Here is a 23,447-nt window from a genome sequence, read left to right on the forward strand (position 1 = left end):
GTGAGGAGATAGGTAAAGGGGTAGTGGAGTGGAAGGAGGTTTCCTCAAGGATAATGTGGATGAAGGTGAAACTGGGAAAGGAGATGTGGGTCTTTGTAAGTGCATATGGGCCGGGCAGTGAGAAGAACATGGAAGAAAGGGAGGCCTTTTGGATAGATTTAAATGAGTGCATAGAGGGTTTAGGAAGAAATGTCAATGTAATAGTGCTGGGAGACCTTAATGCTAGGGTGGGAAATGGTCCAATTGATGGAGTGGTTGGGAAGTGTGGAGTTCCAGGAAAGAATCGTAGTGGAGAGTTGATGGTGGAAATGTGTCTAGAAAGAGAGTTGATGATAGCAAATACAGTGTTTCGGAAGAAAGTCAAGCATAAGTACACATGGGAGAGGGTGGTGGAGGGAAGGGTGGTAGATAGAGCGCTAATGGATTATGTAGTGGTAAATAGGATTATGATAGGAAGAGTTAAGGATGTACATGTGCTAAGGGGAGAGGGTGGGGGAATATCAGATAATTTTTTGGTGGAAGGTAAGCTGAGAGTGGAGGATAGATGGAGAAGGAGGAAAGGGACAAAAGGTAGGGAGGTTCTTAGAGTGAACTCCTTGAATGAAAAGGAAAAGGAGAAGGAGTACGAAAAGAAGCTGAAGGAGGAGTTGGAGGGAGTAAAGGATAGAGCAGAGATGGGTGTGGAGGAGGAATGGGGATGGTTCAAGGAGGGAGTCTTAAAGTGTGCAAGGATGGTGTGTGGAACAAGAAGGACAGGGGGAAATAGAAGAAAGGGTAGTGAATGGTGGGATGAGGAAACAAAGAAGGCTGTAGAAGATAAGAAGTGAGCATTCACAGATTGGTTACAAAAGAGGACAGGGGAGTCATATGAGACGTACAAAGAAAAGAAAAGAGAAGTAAAGCAAAAGGTAAAGGAGGCAAAGAGGAGAGCAGATGTGAAATGGGGTAGGAGTATGACAGAAAATTTTGAAAGTAATAAAAAGATGTTTTGGAAAGAAATTAAGAGAGGAAGAGGAGGCGAATCAAGTACGGAAGAAAAGGTAAAAGGTACAGATGGAGAGTTGATAATGGAAGAGATGGCAGTGAGGGGAAGATGGGCAGAATATTTTAGGGAGTTGCTGAATGTGAAGGAGGATAGGGAAGGAAAGATAGCTGCAGTGGGAAATGCGAAGAAAATGAGAGTGATGAGTGAGGAGAATGGAGGAGAAATAAGGAAGGATGAGGTGAAGGCAGCTGTAAAGATGATGAAAGCAGGTAAGGCACCTGGTCTGGATGGATGTCATGCAGAATGTCTGAAAAAGGGAGGTTCAGTGATGGTGGACTGGTTGGTGAGGTTATTTAATGTTTGCTGGAGAGAGGGTAGAGTACCGGAGGACTGGAGTAGTGCCTGTATAGTTCCTCTTTACAAGGGAAAAGGGGACAAGTGTGAATGTAGTAATTTCAGAGGGATTAGCCTGTTGAGTGTAGTAGGGAAGGCTTATGGGAGGATCTTAATTGAGAGGATTAGGAGAGGAACAGAGGGAGTAATTGGTGAGGAACAGTGTGGATTTAGGACGGGTAGAGGTTGTGTAGATCAGATCTTTGTGGTAAGACAGATATGTGAGAAAGCTATAGGAAAGGGGAAGGATGTTTTTTGGGCTTTCATGGATCTGGAAAAGGCTTATGATAGGGTAGACAGAAAGGCACTGTGGGAGGTTATGCAGATTTATGGGATAGGAGGAAAGCTTTTGGGAGCTGTCAAGAGTTTTTATGAGTGTAGTAGAGCATGTGTTAGGATTAGAAATGGAGAGAGTGAGTGGTTTGAAGTAAAGGTGGGACTTCGTCAAGGATGCGTTATGTCGCCCTGGCTGTTCAACTTATACATGGATGGGGTGGTGCGAGAGGTGAATGCTAGGGTAGTTAGTCAGGGATTGGAGATGGTTAAAGAAAATGGAGAAAAGTGGGAGGTGAGCCAGCTGTTGTTTGCGGACGACACTGCGCTTGTGGCAGGGTCAGAGGAGGGATTGAGGAAGCTGGTGGCAGAGTTTGGGAGAGTATGTGATAGAAGAAAGCTAAAGATAAATGTGGGTAAAAGTAAGGTGATGAGATGTACAAGGGGTGAAAGTGGCAGTAGACTGGAAGTGAACATTAAGGGAGAGCGACTGGAGGAAGTGGATAGTTTTAGATACTTGGGTGCAAGTGTAGCAGGAAAAGGTGGAGTGAAGGTGGAGGTAGAATGTAGATTGAGAGAAGCGAGTAAATGCCTTGGTGGTTTAAAGAGTGTAGTGAGGAATAGACATTTGGGAATGGATGCGAAGAGGAGACTGTATGAAGGAGTGATTGTGCCAACAGCACTGTATGGGGCTGAAACATGGAACATAAGAGAAGAAGAGAGAAGGAGTTTGAATGTGTTTGAGATGAGGTGTCTGAGAAGTATGGTGGGGGTTACTAGGCTAGATAGAGTGAGAAATGAGGAGGTGAGGAGGAGAACAGGGGTGAAAAAGGATTTGGGAGATAGGGTTGATGAAAGAATATTAGGATGGTTTGGACACATGGAAAGAATGAGTGAAGAAAGACTAGTAAAAGAGGTATGGAAGGCAGATGTGGAGGGAGCGAACATGAGGGGACGTCCTAGGATGAGGTGGATGGATGGGGTGAAGGGGGCTTTGGGGAAGAGGGGAATGTCTGTTGAGGAAGGAAGGGAGAGGACGGAAGACAGAGGTGAGTGGAGAATGGTTGTATATGGATGATGTTGTGACTGCATGAGGAGAAATGGGCGGGGAAGTGGGGGGTGAGGTAGTATGTGTGAGTAAATTTTGACGCAGCCCGAAGGGATTTCTCCCCGTCCTCGCTTTATATGCAAAGGGGGACGGAGAGGGGGGGTCGCCAATTAAATGAAGCGGCCTCGCTGTGGATGTACTGTGTCTTGCGACACTGCTTCTGACCCAGGGCGGTGGGCAGGGTGCAGGGATGACCCATCATCCAGGAGGTGCTCAGATGAGAGGAAGGGTGGGAGGGGTGTGGAGTGTATTTAGGGATGAAATGGGTGGGAGTGTTTTTATGCCTTTCCCTTTTTGGCTACCTCCCTTGGAAGGGGGAAAAAGCCTTGGTATATGTATGTATGTATGTATCCTTATACCAGATAAATTACTTACTGTATCCTTATAAATTCAAAATAAATGAAATAACAAAGCAAATCATGCATCATGATTTTCTGAGAAGACACATCAACTAACCAACAAAAATGATTTGTTTACATTCCTGGTTCGTTCCTGGTTCAACTACTGTAATATATTTTTTAATTGATAAACGTTTTATGTACTGTAATCCAAAATTGTTATTTTCAGTCTTAAAAATTACTGAAAAGTTAGCGAAAGAAAAAGGTTGCTATGAACGCAACCAGTGCTCAATGTTTATATTTTTTCAGCTGTGTTAAATGTGTTTACATAGAGTAGATAAAAGTACCATAATTTCATTAATATAGAATTATTCCTCGAATTTATTAACAATTGCCATTTACTATAAAGATATGCCAATAATATATAAGGTAAATATGGTTTAATTACCTTTATTACCAGTTCTTATCATAATGTGAATCATTTCCTGTGTATCGGTGGTTATCGGCAGGCTAGCCTACCAAGTCATTTCACATAGAATTAAAGGTCTGATTTTTATAATGGTAGTATAAGACGACCCCCAATTTTAAGGGGTGAATTTTTGGATTTTAGGGTCGTCTTATACGTGGAAATATACGGTATGTTATCAGGGCCATAGGCGGATGAGTGCTCGAGATCATGTATTATGTGTTTTGTCTGACTGTCTATGAAGGGTGTATAGTCTGAGTCTATGGGAAAGTCTTTCTTACGTCGAATAGTGCGTTGGTCGTCAGGGTGAGAAGGTCTTTCTTACGTCGAATAGTGCGTCGGTCGTCAGGGTGAGAAGTGAGATGGCTTGTCTGTGCAAAATGATTTATGAGTGTGTTTGCTTGTTGTCTGTTTGAGGGTAGATTGTCTGTTGTTGTGATTATTGCTGCGTGAGAGCGTGTTGTGTTACTGTTAGTGTAATGCTGTTGAGTGTTTTGTACAATTTGCTGGTGTTTTGTGATCAAGTGTATTGATAAAGCTTTGCCAATTTTGTGTTTTTTGTTTGTATTTGGTCTGCTATGTTTTGAGGGATAGGTGTGGGGGTATTGTGTTTAAGTGTGTCTTGTTGTCTGATGAGGCCTTGGATTTCTGGTGTGAAGTTGGGGTTGTGTGATTTTCTGTTGCCTCTAGGGATGCATCTCTTGTCTGTGTTTTGTATGATTGTGTTAAAAGTGTGCACAGCTTTGTTTATGTTTGTGATTGGTGTACTGTTAAGTGTTTCAAAATGTTGTTCTGTCTCTTCAGTAAAAGCTTCCCAGTTAGCTCTCTTGTAATTGGTGTATGTGTGTCTGTGGCCAGCTGGGGTGCATCTTGTTTTAGTGGTGATGATTGGAAGGTGGTCAGAACCAAGGGTTCCGACCACTCTCCATAACGTTGTTGGGGTTAGGCAGGGGGAGCAAAAGGTGATATCAGGAGAGGAGGGAGTGGATAGGGCTTGGTGTGGGATATGTGTATGATTATGTGTGTTGTTCATGATAGTCAATGAGTCAAACTGAGTCTGTATTTCAAGCCCTCTGTCTGTGTCAGGGTTGTCGACATACCAGGCAGACGACTTGGCGTTGAAGTCACCACCCATGATCAGGTTGGGGATTGAGGCTAGTTGGCCAAGTTGAGGCCTGAAGGTGTTTGGAACTGTGGGGGATGATTGGGGGGGTATGTACATGTTAACTATTGTCAGTGTTGATTTGTTGCCTGTGCGGATTCGAATGGATTGGATTTCTGTAGTGTTATCTGTGGTAGGGAGGAGAATTTTGGTTGTGGCACTTGTGTCCACAAAACAGATGGAGTGGTGGATCAGGGTGGTAAGTCCCCCGCCATTGCCGTCGGTCCAGTCTTGTCTGATGGTGGTGTAATTATGAAATGATGGTGTTTTGTGTGTGAGTGTCTTAGTTTTGTTTCTTGTATAATTGCAATGTGTATGTTGTGTTGTTTAAGAAAGTGTTTGAGTTCATGTTTTTTCGTGTTAATAACGTAAATATTGTGTTGTAATATATTGATGTTGTGTGTTCTGTATGTGATGTATGTTGTTGTTTGGGGTTGAGGTTGGGGTGTTAATGGGGAAGGTATAGGATCTGGGTTAGAGGGGGGGAAAGGAGAGATTGGGGACAAAGGAAGGGGAGTACTGATTGGGGATAAGGGCAAAGGGAAATTGGGAGTGGGTGAGTGCTGGGTGTGGTTGGGGAGGTGGGAGTGGGGTTACTGGAGGGCAGGTAGAACATGTCCAAGTGTTTGTGTATTGGTTTGTGTCAGCAAGTGTTGTACAAGTGAGGTGGGCCCAGTTTTTGCACATATTGCACTGAACTGAGCCCTTTGTCTGTCTGCTCGAGGTAATGGGTTTAGAGCATGTTGGGCATGTGTATTTTGTGGTGGGCCCAGGATTGCTCTCTACATCTCCGGCTAAAAGTAGAAGAAGAGGGGTGATCTCCGAAAAATCACCCCTCGGTGCAGAAAAAAACATAACATTGCATATTGAGAAAAAGGATTGTGGTACTCCCCAAGGCAGTCGTAGCTCCTCTTGGGATCGGTGCCACCTCCATAGAGCCGGTGGTCAGGGCTGGTTGCTGCCGTTTGGCCCCCAACTCTTGGGGTTGGGGGCCAAATGTTGCAGCTGATGCACTCTCTAGAAGCAGCCAACGACAGGGTTGATAAATTTTGTCTGTAGTATAGATGAGGAAATGATAATAATGGAACAGAGAGATGACAAGACATGGAAATCAGTAACTCGGTATTTGATGAACTAAAAAAAAATCCTCCAAAATTACCGAAAGGATATAAGATAGAGGAATTTCATTTGACTATTGGACTTTTATAGAGAAAAACAGTTTAAGTGTGAAAGATATTTCTAGAGGCCCAGTGAATCAGTTGGTAATACCACTAACTCTTGTACAAGAGGTACTGAAGTTACTTCATGATAGTGATTGTAGTTCACATCGAGGAAAGGATAAAACTTACAACCACAACTTAAATACCTTTGGCCAGAAATAAAGATATATATGATTATATAGAAAATTGTTTGAAATGTGCTCCTATGTTATCATATCCCATTCTGCAGAAACCTTGGGAAAGAGTTCACATAGATACATTGGAGTTACCTATGTCAGAAAATTTATATAAATATTTGTTGCCATCGATTATTTTTCAAGATTTTGTATTTTACAACCCATTCCTTTAATTTTTCGTTTAGGAATGTCCCCTGTGGGGCTACAAGGAGAAGGATGCCTAGTCCCAATCCCCGTCCCTTTCTTCTCGCCTCTTACGATCCAAATGGAAATACTTGGTGGCAGTATTCTTTTACCAACCACTGGGAAATCCCCCACCACAGAAACTGAATACTCAGAGAAATGGTACAGGACAGCAGCAAGGGGTTGGGGGACAGCATAACGGAGGGACAGTCGTAGTATAAAAGTGAGGGGATGAGATGTACAAGGGGTGAACATGGCAGTAGACTGGAAGTGAGCATTAAGGGAGAGCGACTGGAGGAAGTGGATAGTTTTAGATACTTGGGTGCAAATGTGGCAGGAAAAGGTGGAGTGAAGGTGGAGGTAGAATGTAGATTGAGAGAAGCGAGTAAATGCCTTGGTGGATTGAAGAGTGTAATGAGGAATAGACATTTGGGAATGGATGCTAAGAGGAGACTGTATGAAGGAGTGATTGTGCCAACAGCACTGTATGGGGCAGAAACCTGGAACATAAGAGAGGAAGAGAGAAGGAGTTTGAATGTGTTTGAGATGAGGTGTCTGAGAAGTATGATAGGGGTTACTAGGCTAGATAGAGTGAGAAATGAGGAGGTGAGGAGGAGAACAGGGGTGGAAAGGGAGTTGGGAGATAGGGTTGATGAAAGAGTATTAGGATGGTTTGGACACATGGAAAGAATGAGTGAAGAAAGACTAGTAAAAGAGGTATGGAAGGCAGATGTGGAGGGAGTGAACATGAAGGGACGTCCTAGGATGAGATGGATGGATGGGGTGAAAGGGGCTTTGGGGAAGAGGGGAATGTCTGTTGAGGAAGGACGGGAGAGGACAGAAGACAGGGGTGAATGGAGAATGGTTGTATATGGATGATGTTGTGATGCATGAGGTGGAATGGGCGGGGGGGGATGGGGGGGTGAGGTAGTATGTGTGAGCAAAATTTGACGCAGCCCAAAGGGATTTCTCCCCGTCCTCTCCTTTTATGCATGGGGGGAAGGAGAAGGGGGGGGGTCATCGATTTAATGAAGCGGCCTTGCTGTGGATGTGCTGTGTCTTGCAACACTGCTTCTGACCCAGGGCAGTGGACAAGGTGCAGGGATGACCCGTCATCCAGGAGGTGCTAAAATAAGACGGAGGGTGGAGGGGTGTGGAGTGTATTCAGGGATGGAATGGGTGGGAGTGATTTTATGCCTTTCCTTTTTTGGCTACCTCCCTTGTAAGGGGGAAAAAGCCTTGGTATATGTATGTACAACCCATTCCAAATAAAGCTGAAACAATTGCTTCTGTAATCCATTATCAGATAATCTGTAATTTCACTACACCAAGATCTTAGTTTCAGATAATGGAACTGAATTTAATAACAAAATCTTGGAAGAATTATGTAGATTATTTAAGATCCAGAAGATCAACATTTTAGTGAATCATCCTCAGAGCAATGGATTTGTAGAGAAGTTAAATAAGAAAATTATTACATGTCTTAGAGGTATGATAAATCCTCATAGTATAATTTGGGATACTTGGATTCCTTATGTTAAATGTACTCTGAACAACCAAATTAACATAGTAACAGATGAAACACCTCATTGTGTGCAACAGAAACGCGGGGAGATGTTTGGAGTCTTTATTAATAAGTGGGTTATGCGTACAGAGGCGAGTCACAATAGGAGAGCTACATGTAAGACGGACAGTTCCAGACTGACTTGGGGGTAACGTCGTATTCCCTGCGCAGAGGGAAAACTATGCCACGTCCTACATATTTATCAATGAGGGCCTTGTGCCCAGAGAGTCCTTGAAAACCTATGGTTCCCTGCTCGTGTCGAACGCCAGGGCCCATGATAACACTATACCACACCTCTCCACCCTCCGTGCTCGCACGACCACGGCGAGGGGAACACCCGCAAGCCCGGGCGAGCGGCCGAGGCGGAAGTGGGGGGATCCGCGCATGAGGACGGCATTTCCTCCACCGAAGGAAGGGACGCGACGGGGTGGCTTCTCTCAAGACCTGTGGTCGCTCCCGGAGATGGCGGGGCGTCAACGCGCTGTCGGACAGCGCCGGTCCTCGTCAGCGGAAGGGGCGGTGCGGAGCTTCCAATACGGAGAGATGGAGTTGAGTAGGGCGCGGTAGTCGGACGGGAGCCCGGAGGTCACGCAGGTAAGCGGGTGACCGTAGGCGGGGCTTATCTGTGCCGCGGCCCGTAGACTTCAGAGCGCTCCGTCGGTGTCGGCGGCTGGCGAAGGGTCGTCACTGCGGAGCGCCGGTATTGCCGGTGACGGGAGTTCCTGACGTGAGGAGGGGGATGAGCGAACGATGGTCCGTCATCCACGAGAAGTGGGGCCATCCAAACGGGTATGGCTTGCAATTGGGTGCGGCCCAGATGGCAGCAAGCGTCTCCAGTGGTAGTGGCGTATCAGGTTTCAGCATCCGTCGGAAACCGTAGGCCACACTGGACGAGGCGGAAGTGCGCGGTATTTCAGTCACGCATATAAACTGCGTCGGGGGCGGAATCGAAGGGGGTCCGCGCACGAGGACGACAAATCCTTCGCCGAGCGGAGAGGTCGGCCCAGTGCTCGAAGGGCGTCAGCACGGGCGGCGGCGACAGAGCTCGCCTTACGATGGGCGTGACGATACCTTGCTGCACCATTGAGTCAAGTCTTCCTTCGCTTGAACCTGAAATGCGAGCGGTATCAGCCTGGGCGTGCGGGCGGCGTGGCGCGTCGCGTCGGCTTGCAGGTGGGTTCTCACGAAGGGGGGGGAGAACCATGGTCTTTCCTAGAGGGGGCGATGCTGGGGTCGTCCTTGGAGACCAGCACGTCACTAAAGTACCGTAGGAAGCAGTCGCGTGTGGCGGCCGGGAGCTGTCCATGGGCAATGTCAGCTCGGCGCACCTGTTTGCGTATGTCATCGCCAGGACAGGGTCCGGGAAGTCGAGTGGGACTGGCCAAGCCGAAGGAGAGGAGGGGCGTTCGGACCTCCCCGTGAATCCGTATGGCGGCGTTGCGGTCCCTGTCTCCGACGTTGAGGTGGTCCGGAAGCGTTCGTTGCGGAGGGCTAAGTGAGATATGTCGGCTGCGTCGTCGGCGCCAAGAGCGGCGTCTGTAGGCTGGTTCCAGATATCTCCAACGTGCCTAGGTGCCGAGTGCCTATCCCTGTGATTCCGCACCTGTGTTGTCAGGCAATACGGCACGGGCACTGACAGGTGGCGGAGGGTGGTCACCCAGAAGTGTCCCGTTGGGGGGGGGGGGGTCACGTGAGATACGTCGACCGCGTCGTCTGCGCTGAGAGCGGTGGCTGCAGAGCTCTTGATATCCAACATGCCTAGGTGTTGAGGGCCTATCCCCGTGATTTACGCACCTGCAAAGGGCAGCGCATTGAGGGCGCTGACGAGTGGTGGAGGGCGATGGCCCGGGAGGCATTAGGACGGCAGGTGCCAGTCCTTCCGGGAGAAGGGGCGGGGAGTGCGTGCGTCTGGCGGGGGACCCCTTTCATAGTGACACGGTGCATGCGTGCAGGTCCTACTGGACGTCCGAGACGGTCCCCTTCAATGCCTCCGGTGGGCGGCAGTGGTGTCGCCTCCTCCTGCGGTGACGTAATTGCCACGGGTGTGCAGAGGCAGTGTGGCAGTTCCTAAGCTGGGTGGGTGTGGCCTGTGCGAGTCAGCTAGGTCCTACGCGGGTGACACTCGCGGTGAGCAAGGCGAAGCAGGACAAAGGCCTCCTTGTTCGCGCGGCCTGCTTTGGCCTGGGCCCCGTGCAGGGTGGCGTCCGCAGCTAGCAGGGCGGAGTAGTGGGACAAAGGCCTCTTTGTTCGCACCACTACGTGCATGAAGGCACGCCACTATCACTATCACACGATTTTGCACGGTCCCGTGCATGCTCACTGTATCGGCACTGCACTCACGGTCCAGCGTGTTCACTGTCGCCTATCGGTCTAGTTCGTCAGTACGCGCCACTGATTCATGTATCGTCCCATGTTTCATTGTTGCACACTGCAAGCAATTTCAAGCATCCTACTCACTGCGCCATGTGTGCAACAGAAACGTGGGGGGACGTTTAGAGTCTTTATTAATAAGTGGGTTATGCGTACAGAGGCGAGTCACAATAGGAGAGCTACATGCTCACAGTAAGACGGACAGTTCTAGACTGACTTGGGGGTAACGTCGTATTCCCTGCGCAGAGGGAAAACTATGCCACGTCCTACATATTTATCAATGAGGGCCTTGTGCCCAAAGAGTCCTTGTAAACCTATGGTGCCCTGCTCGTGTCGAACGCCAGGGCCCATGATAACACTATACCACACTCATTTTATTATTTTTGGGGAGGACTAAATTCTTCCTTAAGAAATCTTGATTGCAGAGCAGAAACCTGTGTACAATATAGATGATTATATCTCAAATAGGATACATACATTTCAAGCTATACACCAAAGACAAAGAGAACATATACACAAGAGGTGAAAAAGCAACAACACAAAATAGCACATAAAATAGAATTAAAATAGGAGATTTAGTCGTGGTTAAACTACATCCACCTTATAATAAACTTTCACCGAGGTACTTGGGAGCTGTCAGGAGTTTTTATGATAGTAGAACATGTGTCATCATAGTTTTTATTTATTCATTTATTATTATTATTATTATTATTATTATTATTTTCAACTGACCTACATATGGACCAAAAGGTCTCCTGTTGGCATGTTCCACCTTTGTAATCCTTTGAGAGTGAGTGGTTCAAGGTAAAGGTGGGACTTCGTCAGGGATGTGTTATGTCGACCTGGCTGTTCAACTTATACATGGATGGGGTGGTGCAAGAGGTAAATGAAAAGGTGGTGGGTCAGGGATTGGAGATGGTTAAAGAAAATGGAGAAAAGTGGGAGTTAAGCCAGCTGTTGTTCGTGGACGAGACTGCGCTTGTAGCAGGATCAGAGGAGGGATTGAGGAAGTTAGTGACAGTTTGGGAGTGTGTGTGAAAGAAGAAAGTTGAAGATAAATGTGGGTAAAAGTAAGGTTATCAGATGTACAAGGGGTGAAAGTGGCAGCAGAATGGAAGTGAGCATTAAGGGAGAGAGACTGGAGGAAGTGGATAGGTTTAGATACTTGGGTGCGAATGTGGCTGGAAAGGGAGGAGTGTATGTGGAGGTAGAATGTAGATTGAGAGAAGCAAGTAAATGCCTTGGTGGATTAAAAAGTGTAATGAGAAACAGACATTTAGGAATGGATGCTAAGAGGAGATTGTATGAAGGAGTGATTGTGCCAACAGCACTGTATGGGTCAGAAACATGGAACATAACAGAGAAGGAGATTGAATGTGGTGGGGAAAAAGAATGCTGCCACCAAGTATTCCCACTTGGATTGTAAGAGGCAAGAAAAATGGGACGGGGATTGGGACCAGGCTTCCTTCTCCTTTTAGCCCTACTGGGGACATCCCTAAAAAAAAGCAAAGGCATAAGAGGGTCTAGGAGTTTTCCAACCAGCACCCTAAGGTTTGGGTCTTTTAATGTGCATGGATGTGGTACAGATGAGAGTAAAAGGAAAGAGATAGGTAGTATGTTTGTGAGAAGAAAGATGGATGTGTTTGCTTTGAGTGAAACTAAGTTGAGAGGGAAGAGCGAGTGTGAGTTTGGGAGTGTAGTTGGGAGGTTATCAGGAGTGAAGAGAGGGTGAGGGAGAGAAGGGGTGGCTATACTAGTGAAGAGATAGGTAAACATGTAGTGGAGTGGAGAGAGGTTTCTTCAAGGTGAAGATGAAACTGGGTGAAGATGAAACTGGGAAAGGAGATGTGGGTCTTTGTAAGTGCATATGGGCCTGGTAGTGAGAAGAGTATAGAATAAAGGGAGGCTTTCTGGATAGATTTAAATGAGTGCATAGAGGGATTAGGGAGGAATGTCAATGTAGTAGTATTGGGAGACCTAATGCTAGGGTAGGAAATGAACTAATTGATGGAGTGGTTGGGAAGTGTGGAATTCCAGGAAAGAATTGTAGTGGAGAATTGATGGTGGAGATCTGTCTAGAGAGTTGATGATAGCAAATACAGTGTAAAGGTGGCCTTTAAATACCTGGATAAGGAAATTATTAAAACAAAATTACAAACACTGATAAGGCCAAAACTGGAATATGCAGTCCTGATATGGTCACCCAGTACAAAAAAGAATACAAGAGCAATGACAAAGATGGCCCCAACAATTTCAAACCTGACATGTGAACAAAGACTGGCCAAACTGGAATTACCGACCCTGGAACAAAGAAGAGAACGAGGGGACCTACTAACCATCTACAGAATTATGAAAGGAAAAGAATGCCTTGGTAGAGAGGACTTGCTAAAGTTGGACAGGAAAAATAAGCAGACATGCAATGAAACTAGAAAAGGACAACTACAGAAGAGACCTAAAAAAGAACAGCTTCCCACACAGAGTATATATAGAACAAATTGGACGAAAAAATAGTGTGTGCAAACACAATACAAGAATTTAAGAACAAACTTGATCTTGTGAGATACAAAAATGGGTCACCATGAGCATAGCTCCCCTTCCCATAAAATACAACTAGGTAAATACAGAAGATTGCAGATCGCTACAAGAAGACCTAGACAAAATGTGGGAATGGAGTCAGAGATGTGAGATGAACCTGAACATTAAGAAATGTAGCAAAATGGAATTTGGGAAAAGCAAAAATAGAGTATTGGGTCAATATAGAATTGGAAACAAAGAAGTCAAAAAAGTCAATTCAGAAAGGGACCTGGAAGTAATCATCACAAGTGATTTGACACCTGATAAACATGTCGATAAATTATTTGGAGAGACTTTTAACTTAAGGTCAATGAAAGTGGCGTTCAACTACATAGATGAGGTGGTTAAAAAAATAGTGGTTACACTGATAAGACCTAAACTAGAATATGCTCCAACACTGTGGGCACCTAGCACAAAGAAGAACATAAGAAAATTAGAAAGAATCCAAAGAGCAGCGACAAAAATGGCACCTACACTGTCAAATCTGACATATGAACAAAGATTGGAGAAATTACATCTGTCAACACTGGTACAGAGAAGAGAAAAAGGTGATTTGTTGACTATTTACAGAATTATGAAAGGGATGGAAATTCTCGATAGAGACAACTTGTTAAAGTGGGACAAAAGAGAAACAAGAGGACACGAAAAGAAACTAAAGAAGGACAGCTACAGAAGAGACCTTAAAAAGAATAGCTTCCCACATAGAGTGATTGATGTCTGGAACAAACTAAACGGAGAAACAGTGAGTGCCAAAACTATACACGATTTTAAGAAGAAACTGGATGTGGAGAGATACGAAAACGGGTCACTACGAGCATAGCTCGTCCCATAAAATACAACTAGGTAAATACACAGTGGCCACAAACACACACACACAAAAAAATATATATATATACACACATACACTAAGAATTTTTGGACAGTAAAACTGAAAAGTACATTTTACTTTTTTTTTTTTTTTTTCACTACAGAGTTACACTTAATATTTAGTCATGTTTCCCTTGCTCTTGAGTACCATCTGGATCCTTCTGGGCATCAAAGCTGTCTACAGGGACCCAGAGCTTCTTCAGCACCTTCAGTTCTGGAATACTGATGGGTCGTGATTTCTCCAGGTTGTTCTTCATCAGACTCCAGGCATTTTCTAATGGGTTCAAATCTGGGGAATTGCCTGGCAATTCCAAAACATGGATATTATTGTCATCAAGGAACTTTTTCACTGCCTTGGACTTATGGGCAGGGGCACCGTCATGCATAAAATCTGTAATCACACTCACGAATGTCCCAAAATTCAAGCATGTGATCCCTCAAAACATTGATCTTGATATTCTTGATCTTGGTGCATTTCTGGTTATCGAACATGAAGGCTACAGAATGTTGGTCAGTAATAAGATAAAAATGTTGTCTAGCAAGGAAGTGACCCCATTTACGGACAGCTTCAATCATGGCTCTGGCCTCCTTTTCTACAATGTGATAAGGCATTTCATTTCCTTGTAGAGTCCTAGACATGAAAGCCACTGGTCTCCCACCCTGGTTAAGTACAGCTGAAATAGCTACTTCATAAGCATCACATTCAACTTCAAAGGTCAAGTTTTCATCCACCGAGTATAACATTGTTCTCTCAAGTTCTAACTTGAGCAGATTGAAAGCTTCTTTATCTAAAGGAAATTTCTTTGTACTCAAAGGATTACAAAAGAGGAGCATGCTGACAGGAAACCTTTTGGTCCAGAATTAGGTCGGATGCAGAAAAAAGTTATGATAAAAACTATAATAATATAAATAATGATAAAAAAAAAAATGCATAGGTATAGTTAAATGATACAAACAGGTAAATAGTAAATGATAATTGACAGATAAATAATAAATTAAAATCAAGCAAATAATAAACAAATGGGCAGATAACAATATAAGATAAATGGCAGGCATTACAGCATCTTGCTTAGGTGTTTATCTAGAAAGAAGAGATCTGGAAAAAAAAATGTTTCCCACAGTGGTGGATGTCTGGAACAAATTGGACAAGGCAACAGTGTGTGCAAAAACCGTACAAGAATTTAAAAACAAACTAGATGCTGAAAGATATAAAGACGGGTCACTATTCCCATATAATACAACTAGGTAAATACAGAAGACCCAGAACACTATACTACAATGCTCCAGTCCATCCTGTGGCTGTTACTGGTTTCCTGGAGGCTACGGGTCTTCTGCAAGAGAGACCAGGGGCAAGGGATTGATTTATTTTACAGCATATTTTCTTTTTGCAGGCTGCTGTGGGCATCGAACTTTGGTCTATGTCTGATAATATTTTGTTTGACAATATACTAATCACGGACAATGTTGCCGAGGCCTACCAGTTTGCTCAAGAAACCTTCAATCTCAAGATTGACAAATTGGAGAAAGGTCAGGTAAGTGTTCTATCAGCATCTGTTGTTATTTGGTTATTTAAACTTGTTAGGGAAGAAATATTTATGGAATCCTTTGATTTGTAAAACTTTTGGACAATAAACCATAAACATGTGCTGGTATTAATTGCATGATATTGTGCAGGAGTGATTGCATCGTAACAGGAAGCCAATGATTTAGGGACTGTGCTGGGGCATCCCAATGGAATGGAGCCACACATTTGTCCATGTTAAAGTAAAATATCTTCTCGTAGAAGAAGATACATTTGTATTACAGCCATACCTCCTGTATGCTGTTCCCATGAAACTGTCCTTTACCTCTTATATAACCACATCTTATCCCCTCTAGTAGGGAGGGAGGAAAGGATTCTGCCAGTGTGATTCTCATGCGAGTCATAAAAGGCAATATATTGGGACAGAGTGATGGAACTAGGGATCCTGCTTTCTGCACGTTCATCCTTTGGAAAATTGAGTCATAACAGGGTGTGGGAGGTAAATCTTAAAGGAGAGAGGTTAGAGGAAATTGCATTAAATATTCAGGGCCACACGTAGCAGGGAATGAAGTAGTGTTGAAGGTAAACTGTAGAGTGAGGGAAGAAAATGAATGTCATAGGGAAATGAAAAGTGTCACAAGAAGGGTATGTGGGGATGGATGTGAAAAGAAAACTTAAGGGGTGAATGTGCTGACAATACTGTATGGGGCAGACATTTTAGATTTAACCCCTTCCATACGGTGCTGCATACGTAGGCGGCATGAGGAGCAAGTGGATATGCGGGGCTGCCATATCGGCGTCTTGATTATATTTATTGTAGTTGCCCCTGCATAATGACACTCTCTAAACTGTCTTCATCACATTTTCTATGGTTATCAAAATTCACGGGTAAAAGAGAGAACGATCGATATAAGCGGTGACTATATTTTATGATGCGAGTATTATTACGACACATCGTACGTCTGGCAGCTAATGCTGCCCACGAGATTTTGGCCCGTATTGAAGAGGTTAAGGGAGGCAGAAAGGAGAAATTCCTCTGAAATATGGTGGTTGTTAAAAGGATAGGTACAGTGAGAAATTACATGAGGAGAGTGGGGCTACACTGAGAGCTGGCAGATAGGGACATTGAAAGATCGCTGGGGTGGTTTGGGCACATGGAAAGAATGAGTGAGGAAAGACAAGCAAGAAGAATGTGGAAGACAAGTGGATGGAGTGAACTTGAGGGGAAGGCTGAGAATGAGGTGGATGAATGGGGTGAAAGGGGTCCTATGTAAAAGGGGAATATTTGTTGAGTTGGGAAGAGAGAAGGCAAGAGATAGATGTGGAGAAAGGTTGTGAATGGCCTATAAATTGATGCACCCCAAAGGGATTTCTCCTTGTCTTCTCTATTTTCACATGAGGGGATGAGGGACAGTTGCCAGGTAAATGAAGCAGCTGGCCTTACTGTGGATATGCCTTCTCTTGCTGCATTGTTTCTGACCCATGGAGTGGGCAAGGGATGGGGATGACTCATCATCCATAAGGAGATAAGATGAGAGGGAAACAAATAGGAGCAGAATGTGTTAGGGTGGGTGCATGCCTTGGCTGGCTACCTCCCATAAGTGGGAAGAAGCCTGTTAGTACAGGTTTCCCCCACTATACAATTGGGTTACATTTCTGAAAACCAGATTGAATAACAAAAGATCAGATAGCGAACTTAAGTATTAATAGGATTTAATTAATGGGTAGAGTAGCCTTGGCCTAGTCTATATTGAGGGATATATAACTCTTTTCCATGCCATCCAAAGAGGTAGTGTTATAGATGCATTATTATTATCTATTTGTTTATTTTTTATACAGGGGTTTCCCTGGTAGGCCTATATTCACTGGAAAGAGGAGAAAAAGAGGTTCTGTAGAACGCCACTAGCCACTAGTTACCTGTTGCCACACCGCACATACCTTTCATGGTTAGTCTTACTAAAATCCCAAGGAAACCTTCTCGTCATCATCAGAAGTGGTAGGGCTCAAATCCTGGGCAACAGAGGTGGACAGAGGAGCACCAGATTGTCCCATTTTAATAAATCATTCATATCTAGGATTTCCATTTCTTTCGTGATTCTATAGTCAGCAGATCTCCTCTTTCTCTTCTTTGTTCCAGAGTTGGTAATTCCAATTTGGACAATCTTTGTATGTTAATTTGTAGAGAGTTGGTGCTAACTTTGTCGTTGCTCTATGTACATACATATACCAAAGGCTTTTTCCCCCTTACAAGGGAGGTAGCCAAAAAGAAAAAGGCATAATTACCATTCCCTCCCATTCCATCCCAAAACACACTCAACTCCCCTCCACCCTCCCTCTTGTTTTGGCACCTCCCTGCATCTTGTCCACTGCCCTGGGTCAGAGGCAATGTCGCAAGACACAGCACATCCACAGCAAGGCCGCTTCATTAAATCGGCAACCACCCCTCTCCGTCCCCTCATGCAGAAAAGGAGAAGACGGGGAGAAATCCCTTCAGGCTACGTCAAATTTTTCTCGCACATACTACCTCACCCCCCATCCCCCCACCCATTCCACCTCATGCATCACATCATCATCCATATATAACCATTCTCCATTCACCCCTGTCTTCTGTCCTCTCCCTTCCTTCCTCAACAAACATTCCCCTCTTCCCCAGAGTCCCTTTCACCCCATCCATCCATCTCATCCTAGGTCGCCCCCTCATGTTCACTCCCTCCACATCTGCCTTTCATACCTCTTTTACTAGTCTTTCTTCACTCATTCTTTCCATGTGTCCAAACCATCCCAATACTCTTTCATCCACCCTATCTCCTAACTCCCCTACCACCCCTGTTCTCCTTCTCACCTCCTCATTTCTCACTCTATCCAGCCTAGTAACCCCTATCATACTTCTCGGACACCTCATCTCTAACAAATTCAAACTCCTTCTCTCTTCCTCTCTTATGTTCCATGTTTCTGCCCCATACAGTGCTGTTGGCACAATCACTCCTTCATACAGTCTCCTCTTAGCATCCATTCCCAAATGTCTATTCCTCATTACACTTTTCAATCCACCAAGGCATATACTTGCTTCTCTCAATCTACATTCTACCTCCACCTCCACTCCACCCTTTCCTGCCACATTCACACCCAAGTATCTAAAACTATCCACTTCCTCCAGTTGCTCTTTGTATTCTTTTTAATTTCTTTATATTCTTTTTAGTACTGGGTGTCCATAGTGTTGCTGCATACTCTAGTTTTGGTCTTATTAGTGTAACTAATACTTTTTTAATCATTTCCTCATCCAAGTAGTCAAATGCCACTTTCGTTGACCTTAATAGATTGAAGGTTTCTCAGACTATTTTATTGATATATTTGTCCGGTGTCATGTCTTTGCTGATTATTACTCCAAGGTCTCTTTCCTAGTTCACTTTTTTGACTTCTTCACCAATTTTATAATTTCTTGATGCAGGGATGACCCGTCATCCAGGAGATGCCAAGATAGGAAGGAGGGTGGAGGGGAGTGGAATATATGGGAAATGGAATGGGTGGGAGTGGTTTCTATGCCTTTTTCTTTTTGGCTACCCCCTGTGTAGGGGGGAAAAGCCTTTGGTATATATATGTATGTATTCTATTTTTACTTTTTCCAAACTCCATTATACTGCACTTCTTGATATTGAAGTTCACTTCCCACTTTTGAGTCCATTTCCAGATTTTGTCCAGGTCTAACTGTAATGATTCACAATCATCCTCTGTTCTTATTTTCTTTAGTATTTTTGCATCATCTGCGAAGAAATTCTATAACACTCTACTCCTTCATCCATGTCATTTATATATATGGCAAACATAATTGGAGCCAGTACCAAACCTTGCAGGACACCACTTATCATTTTTTCCCAATTTGAGTATACGACTCTAATTACTACCCTCATTTTTCTCCCAGTCAAGAAGTCTTCCAACCATTCCAATAATTTTCCTCTGATGCCACCTATTGATTCTATTTTTCTTGTTAGTTTCTTGTGTGGTACCTTATCAAATGCTTTTTGTAGGTCTAGAAAGGCACAGTCTGCCCATCCATCCCTTTCTTGTATTATTTCTATAAGTCTCTAATAGAAGCTGATCAGGTTTGTTGTACATGATCTTCCTTGCCTAAATCCAAATTGATTTGGATTCGGTATAGTATTTACCTAGTTGTACCTAATTGTATTTTACGGGAAGAGAGTTATGCTCATAGTGACCTACTTTGGTATCTTTCAGCATCCAGTTTGACCTTAATTTCTTGTTTAGATTTTGCATACACTGTTTCTTCATTCACTTTGTTCCAGATATCTATCATTCTGTGTGGGAAGCTATTCTTTTTCAGGTCTCTTCTGTAACTATCCTTTTTAAGTTTCTTTTCGTGTCCTTTGGTTTTTCATGTTTTTTCTTGTATCCCACTATTAATCTCTATCAAGGAGTTCTGTATATGGTTAGCAGGTCTCCTCTTTCTCTTCTTTGTTCCAGGGTTGGTAGTTCCAGTTTAGACAATCTTTGTATGTCAATTTGGAGAGTGTTGGTGCCATCTTTGTCATTGCTCTTTGAATTCTTTTTAATTTCTTTGTTCTTTTTAGCACTAGGTGTCCATAGTGTCACAGCATACTCCAATTTTGGTCTTATCAATGTAGCTAATATTTTCTTTACCATTTCTTCATCCTTTTTGGCTACCTCCCTTGTAAAGGGGAAAAAGCCTTGGTATATGTATGTATTTCTTCATCCATGTAGTCAAAAGCCACTTTCATTGATCTTAATGAATTGAAAGTTTCTCCGACTAATTTGCTGATATGTTTGTCTGGTGCTATGTCATTGGTGATAGTTACTCCTAAATCCCTCACTGAGTTGACTTTTTTTAATTTCCTTTGTACCAAGTTATGTAATGTCCCGATATTCTGTTTTTGCTTTTTCCTAGTTGTATCTTATGGGAAGGGGAGCTATGCTCATGGCGTCCTGTCTCTGTATCTCGCCATATCTAATTTGATCTTAAAATTGTGTGTTATTTTTGCAGACCCTATTGTTCTGTCTTGTTCCATACATCCACCACTCTGTGGGGAAAGCTGTTCTTTTTCAGGTCTCTTCTATAACTGTCCTTTTTGAGCTTCCTTCCATGCCCTTGTGTTTCTCGTATCCCAATATAGTAAGTCTTCTCTATCAATGACTTCTGTACCTTCTATAATTCTATAGATGGTCAACTAGTCACCTCTTTTGTTGTTCTAGTCAGTAATTCTAATTTTGACAATCTTTTTTCATATAACACTTTTGATAGTGTTGGGGCCATCTTCATGGTTGCATAATTAGCCAGATGGGCTGATTGTGCTTTCCTAGATCTCATTTCTTCTCAAATCAATTTGTTCTTTTAGTTTGAACTCTATTAGTATGTGGTCACTCTTCCCAATTGGTGTTTTGTACTCCATTTTGTCCACAATTTCAGGCTGTGATGTAAATATTAAATCTAGTCCTTGACGGTTCCTTGTTGTTTCTATATCTGGTATTTTTTCTTTACCCATTGAGTCATTGTGTATTCAATGGTCAGAGAACCTCTATGGTGCATTGACCATTGACAAATTGATCTTGTGGGCCAGATTTGGCCTGTAAGCCATAATGTGGTGATCCCTGCTCTAGATCATGAAACTTTGACTCGTGGGGAGAAAGTAATCTTCTTGATCTTTTGAACTTCATTCTGAATTTACTACCCTCCTGTCCTAAGTTAGTGTGACCTTGGAAGCTATCTTTCTTTTATTGTGGCCCCAGTATCCTGATCAATGGTCTTCATGAGATTACATTTATTTGTGGGAAACTTTTGGAATATGCCATTTGTAGTATAAGGATTTAAACTTTGTATAAAAAAAAAAAAAAAAAATTGTCTTGTTTTCCTATTGTGAGTAATATTGGGGGAAAAAATCCTTCGCAGAGTTGTTCTCAGAGCTGGAACCACAAATTTTACATTTAGCAACAACCCTAAATAGTGCTGGTTACCCCCCTCCCACCACTGGTCACTCTATTAATTTTCTCCAGTAGAGTATTCTAAGAAACCTAAAATTTAAAGTATTGATCAACATGCTGACCTTGTTTTTGTCCTCTCCTCAATGTATTTACCTAAATGTAGGTCAATTCAATTAGGTGAATACATGTGTCTTTGAGACATGGAAAGATTTTTACTCTGATAACATAATCCACCCAAATGATGGAACATGCAATGATGGTGATTCTCACACAAAATTAGAAATTGATTGAGAGTATGTAAAGAGTATGAATGAAATTAATCTAGTATAGCAGACAAATCATAGAAGGAAAGATTAAAAGTACAACTTACCCTTGTTAAGAGAAAGAAGAGGGAGAGGAAAATGGAAGGAGTAAGGATTTCCCTTAAATGTGTAGTTACCATAGTGAAATGAAATGAACATATGTATGTTTTAATTGTACTGTTAACTATAATGATGTTCTTTAGTTTCAGACCTTTTTCATGAGTGCATATTCTTTACATAGCTGACTACAATGATAATCTTTAGTGTTAGAGCTTTCTTCCATGATTGTGCCTGTGATATTCTGATGTGTATACCTGACCACAGTGATAATTTTCAGTCTTGAGCTTTTTTCCTAAGTAAATATCCTTGACATACACATAGCTCATGTTAAAATATTTTTTCTCATCTCTCCTCTCTCTCCCCCTATCTCTCTCTCCTCTTTATTGCTCATTTCCCCTCTCTCCCTCTCCCTCTCCCCCTCCCCTCTTTCTCCTATCTCTCCTCTATCTTCCTCTCCTCTCTTCTCTTTATATCTCACTTTTTTCCCTCCTCTTTCCTCTCCACTCTCTCCCTCTCCTCTCTCCACTCTCTCCTCTCCTCTCTCCTCTCCTCTCCTCTATCTCTCACATTTTCTCTCTCTGCCTCACACTCCCTCTCTGTTTCTCCTCTCACTCCTTTGTCTGTCTCCCTCCTCTTTTGCTCTCTCCTTTCTCTCCTCTCTCTCTCCTCTCTTCTCTCTCTTCTCTCTCTTCTCTCTATATCAATCCTTTCACTGTCTCCCTCTCCCCCTCCCTCCCTCCTCACTTCCATCTCTCTCCTCTCTCTCATCTTTCCTATCTTCCTCCCCCTCCTCTCTCCCTCCCTCTCACTCTCCTCTCTCTTCCATCTATCTTTCTGCTCTCTCCCTCTCCCTCTCTCCTGTCTTTGCTCTCTCTCCTCTCATCCTTATCACTCACTTTTTTCTCTCTCCTCACACTCCCTGTCTTCCTCTCCTCTCCCTCCTCACACATCCTTTCTCTCTCTCTCTCTCTCTCTCTCTCTCTCTCTCTCTCTCTCTCTTTCTCTTTTTCATTGGTTGTATTCATAGAAAACTTTTTGGGGCAAGATCCTAAAAGCTACAAACTACAAGCCTGGCATGTGGGCCACATATATCATCTACTGTCTTGTTCCCATACTGGGCTTCGTTGGATTGATGGTGAAAAGAGTCATGGAGGTATTGATTTCTATGGGCCATTTAGTTGTTAACTGGTTGGCTAGCAGCTGTTTGATAAATCATTGATAGTGTTTCTTGCTTAATCTGACAATAAATACACAAGTTATTGAGTACACATATTACATATTGTCAACATAGTTTAGTGTATATTAGCTTGTACTTTTGGTTGTTTTGTATCTTATTATAGTGTATATTATGATCATCCTCTGCCATACATTGGGCAATGTATGATTGGTGAACAAAGTTACCACATGGCCACATTTCTATTCTGACTTAACCCTTACTGTTTAATCCTGTTGAGGGTAATTGTAGATCTGATTGGGAGAATTTGTGAACTACTTCATATAATTGAATTAATGTCCCATTCATTCTGTGGATCCTCAGCCCAGTAGAATCCACAGTACTTGAGAATGCCACTGGCATTGAAGTGTGAATTATACAAGAAACTTGCCTTTACCAAAATAGTATTTTCAAGTTCTAGCAATCTTAGTATATGTAAATGCATATGCACAGAAATTAAATGTTATGAAGTAAAACAAATGATTGAATAATCTTCCCCAAAATAATGATTCAAAACTGCTAAGGATGTTGTAGGAACACGCAGCTGCTGCTCTGTAGCTATACTAGGAAGAATTCGGGTAGTTTAATGTATTTGAACAGTTTGCCTTCATCTGAGAGCATTCTAGATGGTAAAGATGCATCATTTGCTTCATCACAATGCTTTCAGGATCAGCCTTTTATGTAGTTGATACTTGATCTTGCTTGTGTGCATTGGAAAT

At 43.2% G+C, this 23,447-nt stretch overlaps 1 protein-coding gene across 6 annotated transcripts in view; it reads left to right on the forward strand.

The window, feature by feature from the left end:
- The window catches only part of LOC143033492 (calnexin-like), a 179,658-nt gene that overhangs the window by 117,270 nt on the left and 38,941 nt on the right, over nucleotides 1-23,447 (forward strand). For 5 of the 6 annotated variants that reach the window (XM_076198996.1, XM_076198994.1, XM_076198995.1 and 2 more), the window contains exons 9-10: nucleotides 15,071-15,211; nucleotides 22,543-22,668. In XM_076198996.1, the coding sequence (XP_076055111.1) occupies nucleotides 15,071-15,211; nucleotides 22,543-22,668 (267 nt within the window). The remainder of the gene's footprint in view (nucleotides 1-15,070; nucleotides 15,212-22,542; nucleotides 22,669-23,447) is intronic. The other variant, XM_076198991.1, reaches the window with a different exon arrangement.

The sequence above is a fragment of the Oratosquilla oratoria genome, chromosome 15 (assembly GCF_046742065.1).
Source record: "Oratosquilla oratoria isolate Oo_2021 chromosome 15, ASM4674206v1, whole genome shotgun sequence".
NCBI classification, from domain to species: domain Eukaryota; kingdom Metazoa; phylum Arthropoda; class Malacostraca; order Stomatopoda; family Squillidae; genus Oratosquilla; species Oratosquilla oratoria.